Source organism: Centropristis striata, chromosome 10 (assembly GCF_030273125.1).
Source record: "Centropristis striata isolate RG_2023a ecotype Rhode Island chromosome 10, C.striata_1.0, whole genome shotgun sequence".
NCBI classification, from domain to species: Eukaryota; Metazoa; Chordata; class Actinopteri; order Perciformes; family Serranidae; genus Centropristis; species Centropristis striata.
The window spans coordinates 38,991,605-39,001,604 of NC_081526.1; the positions used below are offsets into that span (position 1 = coordinate 38,991,605).

Consider the following 10,000-nt stretch of genomic DNA (forward strand, 5'->3'; position numbering starts at 1 on the left):
CTATCTATCTATCTATCTATCTATCTATCTATCTATCTAAACCAGCATACAGCATGAGCAGATCATCTCCAGAACCGTCCACCAGAGGGCAGCAGAGCCTAAAGAACACATGAGCAGCTGCTCAGCAGGATATTATTATATATTACCAGAGAACATGTCAAGTGTAAAACTTTAGAGAAACATTAGAGCCAATCAGCTCTCTAGTTTATCTTTAGTTTCCTGGTTGCAGCAGAGTTGACCTGCATGTTGCTGTGACTCTCTGTCTTATTGGTTTTGGCTTCAGATTGTATTTTTATAACAGAGTTCTTTATCAACTTTATTTTTATTAAACAGAGCGAGTTACTGAGCAGCACGACTTGGAGCCAGAACAGCTTTTCTTGGCACAAAACAACTGAGACTGTTTTTTATTGAATAGATTCATTTGATAGAGAAAACTTGTTTATTGTCACATATTTAAATTGTGATAGCCTATCAACATTTACATGACGACTTGCTTACTTGTATTATTGCTCAAGTACTTTACTTAGGAACCATTTAGAGGTTCTTAACTTTTTATGTAACTTTATTCTTCTACTCCACTGCATCTAAGAGGCAAATATTGTACCTTTTACTGCATTTAGCTGCCAGCTTTAGTTATTTTTCAGGTCGAGATTTAACATGAAAAATGTATTACAAAAAATATAATATAAATATAAACTATTCATGCATAGATTTAGTGCAAAGTAGTTCGTGCAACAGTGCAAATTGAAAAAAAGAAAGTATAAGCTGGCAGTGCTATTTCTGTTCCTTCAAAGCGTTAAATTGATTTAATGTCGGCAAATAATTCATGATAAAGTATATTCCCACTCCAAACTATATAATTTAAAGAAACAACATGAATGATAACGAGACAACGAGAACTTCAAAAAAATCTGTTTCCATCACATTATTTGTGCTTTTCCCAAAATAAGTTATTCAGATTCTGGTCCCTCCCTATTTGAAGTGTAGGCAGATATAAAGGCACTAGTGCAAATTTGAGCCAAATCAATATAATAGTGTATTGATTCTGCAATTTTTCACCTAGTTTTTATAATATAGGGTATAGCTGTTTTTAGATAATAGCAACACTTATTTACTCCCTTTTTTCTGTAATTATGTATGGTTTTAAATCATTTTTAATCAGCTATATTATCACTGTGATATACAGTATATATATATATATATACTGTGTAATAGGGCAATTTGCAGTGTTTCTAATTTTATATTTATTATATTTTTTCTTGTTTAAATTGTTTGTGTTTATATTTCTTGTTAATATTGCTTGTTTCTATCTATTGTTGATGCTTGTTTATATTTTTGCTGCTTTTACACTGGAAATGTCCCTGTTTGAGGACTAATAAAGGAACATCTTATTTTATCTTATCTTCATTGCAAAGCATTTGGACAGGTGCTATAATAAAGATCATCCAGTCATTCATCCATTCATTCATTTAGCCAGTCATTAATTCATTCATGTCTAAAGGGTAGATGTAAAAATTATGGTTTGAAAAAAAAACTAAAGCTCTTTTAAGGATTTTTCCTCTATTTGTCCTTAACTGTGGAATGCCAGGTTTAACTGAGGTAGAATAAATAAATAACATTTTTTTTTTTAAAGTCTGAGCAAGCCATGACACCTCCTCTAATCGTGTGTGTGCGCTGCTCTACTATGGGGGGCGGAGCCTGCAGGGAGTGGGCCTGCCCTGCGCTTTTAATACAGATGCGCTCCTCCGTGCGCCCTGCGTTCAGCGGAGCGGACAGGCAGACAGCAGACAGCACCATGACTGCACCCAGCAACACCTACGATGTGATCGTGGTCGGCGGAGGAATATCTGGTAGGTTATAACACCTCTTAACTTTATGTCGCCTTCTGCAGGCTGCAGAAGCGCTCACATGGAGAGATCACATTGATCTGGATCCAAAGCGGCTTCTGTATATGTCGCTGCGCTTTGTGTGTGTGTGTGTCTATGTGTGTGTGCGTGTGTTTGTGTGTGTGTAAGGTGATCAGACAACTGTTGCACCAGAGCTGCGCGTGTGTTGTTGCTGCCAAGAAGTGGAGCGGCTTCTGTCCGGAGCCTTTCCTCCAGCCGTCTCACCTTTATAGAGACTTTTATTTTGGTAGAATGCAGCTCTTTCATCCATTTTCCAGCGTCTCTTCCGTGAGGCTTCCTCTCCTTCTGTGCACCGCTGTCTCTCCGCAGCAGCCTGTTAAGTAACAGCTAATCAGCCGGAGCACACTTTGTATTACATAAGAGGGAGGGGGGGATGCGTAAATTACATCTGCAAGGCTGACATGACTGACTTGGTTTTATTTTAAATATTCTGATCACAAAAGCGCCTTTCTTGTTTTGATGCTGAGGATGAGTCCAGCTGCTTCAGCATAATATATTCTACTATTAGCAGCTGATATGTTCTGACCCACAGTTAGTGTATATTGTGTTGTTACATGTGTTGTTACATGTTACAAGCTCATCTCCCGGATGGCTGCATCCCCCAATAATAACACTTTAATTATGATCTTATCTGCTCCTGCAGCTTCCTTTAAAAACACCCTGTCTTGTTAATAACACATGATTTGCTGTTAGGAAAGGTTTAAAGTTCCTGGAAAGGAAATATTCCCGAGCTGAATGTCTTGGCAGTTTGTTGGTCACTGTTTTTCAGTTGCACATTATTTATTTCAAAAGCATTATAGATTGCTGTTATCTCAGAGGAACTAAGAGTACAAAAAGTTCTGCATGCCCAAATGAATGAGCTTTTTCCTGTTATTCAGGAAGGCTAGTTTATCATCAGACAATTTAAAGTGCTTTAAACAGATCAGTTAAAGCATTTAAAATGACATTTCAATGCATTTTTTTTATCATTAAAGAGCCAGAAGAAAACAAAAGAATAAGAATGAGTTCAAATAAAATGAAACTGGTGTAAAAAAGGTCACAGTGCAGTATAAGAAATTGTTAATCATTTGATTTAATCAAATGCAAACAGAAAAGTCTCCAGTCAGGATGTTAAAGACCTGAGAGCTGCTGCAGACCTGCAGCTTTCTGGGAGTTCCTTTCAGGTAAATGGAGCATAAAAGCTGAATGCTGCTTCTCCATGTTTAGTTTTGACTCTGGGGACAGAAAGCAGAGCTGGACCACCTGGACGCTTCACACTGTTTCACAAGATTAGAAATGTCTTCTGGCCCTAAATAAACCAATGCTTTCAGTAGGCTGCACTGATTGCAGTTTTCTGGCCGATCACCGATCACAGATTTGTAAAAAGCCTGACCTGCCGATTCCGATTTTGGCCAATACCGATTTTTTTATAACTCACAGCATACACCTTCAATGTTTGAATCTTATTTTATTGAAAAACAATAACACAGCAGTATTTTTCTTTAACAAATAAAGGAAATCACAATGTCTAAGGTAGTTCATAAAATACTGAACTTAAAATAAATGGCAATAATTTACAGGACAAACTAACAGAAGAACTGCAACCATAAATAAAGTGTCAAAATATAATCATAAATAGTACAACATGCATACAACACAGTCATGCAGACGCACTTTCACACCTTTGCGGAGGTAGATCAGATCACTAGATCAGATCGGTTTGACGTAAAAGAATCGTCCTACTTTTCACTCTGTCTTCTTCCTTCTTCATTGTGCAAATATCCTTCAGTTGCATGTTTTTGTTTTTCCCTGCATGGTCTGAACCCGTCTGTTGGTCTCTCTACTGGGAGACCAATTTCTGTGTCCTGTTGTGTTACAAAATAGTGTTTTTGGTGGCTGAACGTAGCAGTTTGTGATGTTAAAAAGCCGATCCTTATGTTTAAAACACTGATTATGATGTTTAAAACAGAGATCAACGAGATGTGTCAGCTTTGAGTTGTAATGTCGCAGATTTCTGCAGCTCTGCACCATTTAAAGCTCCTCACCATTACACCATAACACTGGTGCAGATGAGCAATCAGTGTTTTGGGGTGAAAGTTCATCTGAAGAATGTAAAGCCTGTCATGTCGCTGTGCAGACTGACGTTGTTTTGTCCAGCAGTGACTGACCCCCTGTCCTCTCTGTTCCCCTCCTGACCGCTGTCCTCTCTGTTCCCCTCCTGACCGCTGTCCTTTTTCTGTCAGCCTGTCGGCCGTCGGGCCTGTCTGCCTGCATGTCCTTCTGTCTGTCACACAGGGAAGAATTTAGGTCAGTGTCCATTCAAATACCAGTCAAACAGGCAAAACAAATGCAAGAGAAAGTTAATTTAATAAAAGCGTCCCCCGCTGGCTTCCTCCAGCCCTGCCTCTCCTCCCTAGTGTCACATTAGGCTCTTTAATTAATAATTACACCATTTGTTTATACTGCTGCCCTTTACTGGCTTGCAATGAGTCCCACATATAACAATCACTGTCCAATCAGAGGACAGATGAAACCAGAAGGGCTCTCTCCTCTCTCCACCACCCTTCCTCCTGAGATGTGTTTCTCCCGTTGCCTGCAAATGTAATTGTCATTTTTGTGCCTGCCAGCCGTCCTCCGGCAGCTCTGTGGCCCTGCAGGGGCAGCCAGCACTTTCTGAGAAAACATTAAGCACTAGTGACAGCCTGTTATCAAAGCAGCAGCAGAGAGGATGTCGAGGAAGAGGAGGGAAGGGGGAGGAGACCAAGCAGAAATAATGGGGAAGAGAAGCAGGGAACCACTTCTTCCTGTTATGTTTCAACAGCTGTGAATGTGGGAAATCAGATGAGGCAAACTGGGAAACAAAAGCAGGCAGAAAGATAAGATTGTGTGAGGCGAAGGGAGAAGGAGAAATGAGAGTAAATAGAGAAGTGGAAAGAGGAACGGAGCAGAGTGAGAAAGTAAGTGGTTGACTGGACTTATTGCTCCTGACTGGACTCAACCTTGGAGTGCAGTCCAATGCAGTTACCCCCAATAAAGTGAGCAGTGGATGATTTAGAGGACTTGGCTGCCCTCGCTGGGCTCTGGGCCTATAAACTCTGCTGGATTCCTGCTCTGCACAGACCTTCACCCAGAGAAGTCGGCCATAAAGTTAAATGGCTGTAAAATTACAACACGCTGAATAGAACTTGCGGCTGAGTTCTCCCGAGGACGTTTTCACGTCTGCAGAGCCAAATCATACCTGTGAAGGGCACGGCTTTAGTTTCACTTTGCTCTATGTGTGCTGTGTGTGTGTGTGTGTACTTGCTCTACAGACAGCACGACTCTGCACAATGTTTACTTATTTAATAAGTGTTTGCCTTTATGATTTGCCTAGAACAGAGTGAGTATCACAGTTTCAGTGTAGTGCAGCAGGTTGCCAGAGCTTCATGTCAGCTATTTAACGCTCTCAATCATCAAATTAAATCTTTTATTGTGGAATAAGTAAATGCACAAACTTGGCACCTCTGCAATCCCTGTAATAAGAAATAGAACATGTCCAAAAAAATACTGATTATCATAGCTTTGTTTATGTTGTTGTTTGCATTGTTTTATGCAAACAATGCTGGCAAAATCTTTCAAAGTGTCAAAAAAATGATGTTAATGCATCAGTGCTGTAGACACAAACCATCATGTGAATAAGCACACAAACACCAAGTGCATAAACTAAACTAAAAAGAGTTTTTGGTTTCATAAACTCACTGTAGATGTTTAGACATTCAGAGAGTCTAACAGGGTTATAAACCTGAGCAGACACAAGATCACACAGCGTAAATAAACCAGATGTTTGACAGATAAGCTAACACTTTTCTTTGGAGGTAAAACTGAAAGAGTGGACTGATAATGTTGCTATTAAATGTCTCTATTGGTACTGAGAGTCTCAGCTCAACTTGGCTCACTCCTTTTTGTTTTTCATGGGGAAAAGTTGCTGTTGCTACTTTATTTGGTATCACCACGGTCCAGCTACACGTGACCACAATGTTTTTATCTGCTCGACCCAGATTTTTACAAAATGTCAACACCCAAAACTACAGCTTTCACCTCGGCATCCAATATAGCAAACACTCATTCATGCATACATTAGATGGTTGATAATCCTGCTTACACTGAGTCTGAAATAGGATAGTTTGTTGATTAGAGCCAAGACCAGCCGTGTAAATGGAGCATATGTGCAGCAGGCGTCAGGTGAGAGAGGTCAGTTGAACATCCTGATGCTTCAGCTCATGATGACGTTTGTAAAGACACACAGAGCTGCGAGGCACATCCTGCACTTTATGTTTGTTCTCAGTTGTTTATACATTATTTAAAATATTCTAAAGTCTTCTGCACACAGATTACGGAGACAGGTTTTACCTGTGTGGTGCATGATTATATAAGATGGTGTGTTGTTTGGTACTTAAGTTCACATGTATGTTATAACAAGTGTAAGATGTCAAAATAAAATGAAAACAGTGTAAAAAATAATGTAGCAAATGATGTACAGAGAACATCTAAAGCTGCAGCTTTCTGCTTTCTAGTGACTCGTCTTTAATCAGAAGTTTGTTTACTGCTCTGGTTCACTCTGCTGCTCTCATAGTGATGTTTCCAGAGAAAAAGCTGCAAAAATCTGCTCAGCTGCAACCAGAGGATAGACTGAATGAATGTGGTTATAAGTGAAGGTGTGGCAGGACGTGGCAGCTAGTCAATGTGTCACTGGGTCCCAGTGTCTCACTGTTCATTGTTGTCTCTGTAAGATGTGGGTCAGATCCAAAGACAGCAGCTCTGCAGACAGACACAGAGCAGCACACATGCAGAAACACAACAGTAACATGTGTCAGAGAGAAATAACTGTCTGTCTCCTCACGTCCCTGATCACCTTCATTCTGTTTTTTGTAAAAGTCAAAAAGCTGCAGGACGTTTGTGCTTCAGCTGAATGAAGTAAACAAAGATTGTATCAAAGAAGAGGAGGGATCCACTGAGGCTGTGCACTAATCCAATATGATAAATGATAGTTTTAGAGCCTCCAGGTTCACATTAAAGCCAACGACATCTTGTTTTTCTGTGGTCAGAAGTATTTGGTTGTTGTCTAGCTTTGGTTAGTGAGGCGCAAATAAGAACAGCTGATTCCTGAGAGCAGGGATGCTGCTTTGACAGGGAGGCACATTATGCTTTTGCATAATGTCAGGAGGCAGATAATGAACAGACATTAGTAACTAAATAAATCAACATTAAAGGTTCAGTCACAGCTTCATAATTCAGAGTTAACCTCTGTCTGGGTTCCTCTGGCACTTTTCTATTATAAAAGTTCTATTTTGATGCTGATTTAGACACGTTGGTGTTTCATTAACATTTTAAAAATTCCCATTCTTAATCGATTTATTTTGGTTGTAAATTAGAAAATGGTCAGCGGGCTGCCAGCACTCCAGATTTATTATATAATTATTTTTTACTGAGCATTTAAATTAAACATGCATACCACACATGCAGTCAGGGTTCATTTTTATGACCATTACATTTGTGCATTTAAACCTGCAGTCATTAGGAAGATACTGTTAAAGGAACAAAGGTAATATTTAAATAAGGTTATTAAAAATGTGTTATAAGATCTAATACGAAGAGTCAAAGTTCACCAAAAATGGAAAACACCATGTTAGCGAATTCCTCCTCTGCTTTATCGTCTAATTTACTCTAAATTAACATCATGCTGAATTGAAGAAGACTCAGAATTAACAGACCATAAAGTCATTATGACAAGGTTTACTGAGGTCACAAAGTAGGACCATTTTCTCATAGACTTGTATGCAGTCTGACTTCTTCTGGCAGCAGCAACCCATAGGGTGTTTGTGCAGGAAGCAAAATACATATTTACGTTTTAGACTACATCACGTTTTTACTGGTAATGTCACCTTTGTAACTACTTCACTTCCAGCCATTTACGTACATTTATTTCCATTTTGAACTGTCTTTTATAATGTCTAACTGGGAAAGTTAGGTCAGTGGTTTTGCAGCAGAAATTCAAAGCCTTGTTTTTCCTCCAACTGTATGTGTTTGTATAATGTCGTGTGAGGTATTTTTATTGTCTATTTTCCTCTAAATTAGACCATAAATTACTAAATAAATATCACGTTGTATTGGAGAAGACTTGGAACTAATTATTGAGACCATAAATTCATCAGAATGTTTACTAAGGTCAGAAATCTTTTCATTTCATTGTTTTCTCATTAACTTCTTTTGGCGCCCAGTGGAGTCGCCCCCTGCTGGCCATTAGAGAGATTACAGGCCTAGTAACATGCTGCTGTGTCTGCATATTAAACAGCTGATTGGTCATCATGAAGCAACATGGTCTCACAGAAATCCGTGAAATAGCCACGGATTTCGCTTAACTCAAAATCCGTGGAATAGCCACGGAATCGCTCAAATTTCCGTGAAACTGACACGGATTTCGCTACAATGCAAGTTAATGCCAGTCATATCCCGTGGCTATTCCAACATACAAAGTGATTATGTACATTCACTGAGTGAAGATTTAGAAAATAAAACATATATTTCTCGCTAGAAATGTGATCAAAATCCATTTTTATGCAGAAACTAAGTCAAAATATTGATTTTTCACTAAAAATGAGAGAACTGTCCGCCATGTTTTTTGTTCTGACCGCCGGGACCTTGAAAGTCACGTGACTTGGAACAAACCAATAGGAACAAATATCCATGGAATAGCCACGGGATATGACTGTCATTAACTTGCATTGTAGCCAAATCCGTGTCAGTTTCACGGAAATTTGAGCGAAATCCGTGGCTATTTCACGGATTTCTGTGAGACCAGGTTGGTCTGAAATGTTGTAGCAGCAGTCCAGCTGTGCAAACAGGAGACGCTGTAGTCTGATAGAATCATCAGATGTGTGTTTCCGTCTGCAGCTTTCTGCGTGCCGGAGCCGCCGCCGCCGCGTGTTTGCCGTGTGTGTTTGTGCGTGTGTGTGTTTGTGTGTGTTTGTGTGTGTGTGTGTGTGTGTGTGTTTGTGTGTGTTTGTGTGTGTGAGGCAGGTAAAGCATGAGAACTGTGCAGCTGTAATCTCAGCCGTGTAAATCTTATAAATGATGACAGTGATTGTGAAAAAAGCCACATGTATCTAATGGATGTTTGCACATCTGTGTGAGAGAAAGGCTGCTGTTCTGCTGCTCTGCTGTTATCAGACAGCATTGTCTCTCTGTGAGCTCTCTCTGTTTGCATCAAGCTCAACTGTAACATTCAACTGATTCATGATGCCCTTCGTCTGCTGGCCTTTGTTACTTTGGAGGACTAGTCATGTGCTCGTTTGATTTTTTGATGAGAAGATTGATTATGCTTTTATCTTTGTATTGGTTTTATCTCTCCATTGTCATGTATCAATAATTGGTTTTAGGGTGGTTTTAAATGAATCAGAACTAAATCTCTATAATCTACACTCTGCTGCTCATTTAGAGACGTTTCTGTTGGAGCGAGTCATGAATCAGCTGTGTGTCCCTGTTGAATGATAAGATTGGTAAAAATGTACAAAATAATAATGTATAGTGGTGAGAATCACAGAGTAACTCATGATACGGTCATGTTATGTTACCATAATCATGATGCAGTGATTCTGTGATCCTTAATACATTTGAAGACAAAACAATCCATGAAAAATCTTTATATCTGTGTAACTTCAGAAGACAAAGCAGGAGTTATGTTTTTATTGACTGCATTGTGGTGTCAGATTCAGAGGATTTGAACACTGAGATTAAACAGTGTACAACAAAGTAAAAAGAGTCTTTAACACACACACACTGACTGCAACATGTCCATTTAAAATAGCCAGAAAACAAAACAGTTCTGGGGTTGAAATATTTAATGGAAAGATACAGTTATGCCTCGATAAAATGCTTTGAAGCAGTTTACAGAAAACTGAAAACAGTGTCTCTCCTGCTTCTTGAGCTCTCCATCACTTTCTCTCTTCTCAGTTTCTTCTTTATTACAACAAGTTTACCTGCATAGTTTAAAGAATTTGTTTGATCTCGACGTCCTCCCATTAACTAAACCCGATGTTGTTTGGAGCTCCAGGGTGAAACCAAGAGTTGTTATCTGG

At 39.3% G+C, this 10,000-nt stretch overlaps 1 protein-coding gene across 1 annotated transcript in view; it reads left to right on the forward strand.

The window, feature by feature from the left end:
• The first annotated feature begins 1,749 nt into the window (after window positions 1-1,749).
• Window positions 1,750-10,000, forward strand: part of mao (monoamine oxidase) — a 45,012-nt gene continuing 36,761 nt past the window's right edge. The window contains exon 1 of the mRNA XM_059342714.1: window positions 1,750-1,850. Within this exon, the coding sequence (XP_059198697.1) occupies window positions 1,796-1,850 (55 nt within the window). The 5' untranslated portion in view covers window positions 1,750-1,795. The remainder of the gene's footprint in view (window positions 1,851-10,000) is intronic.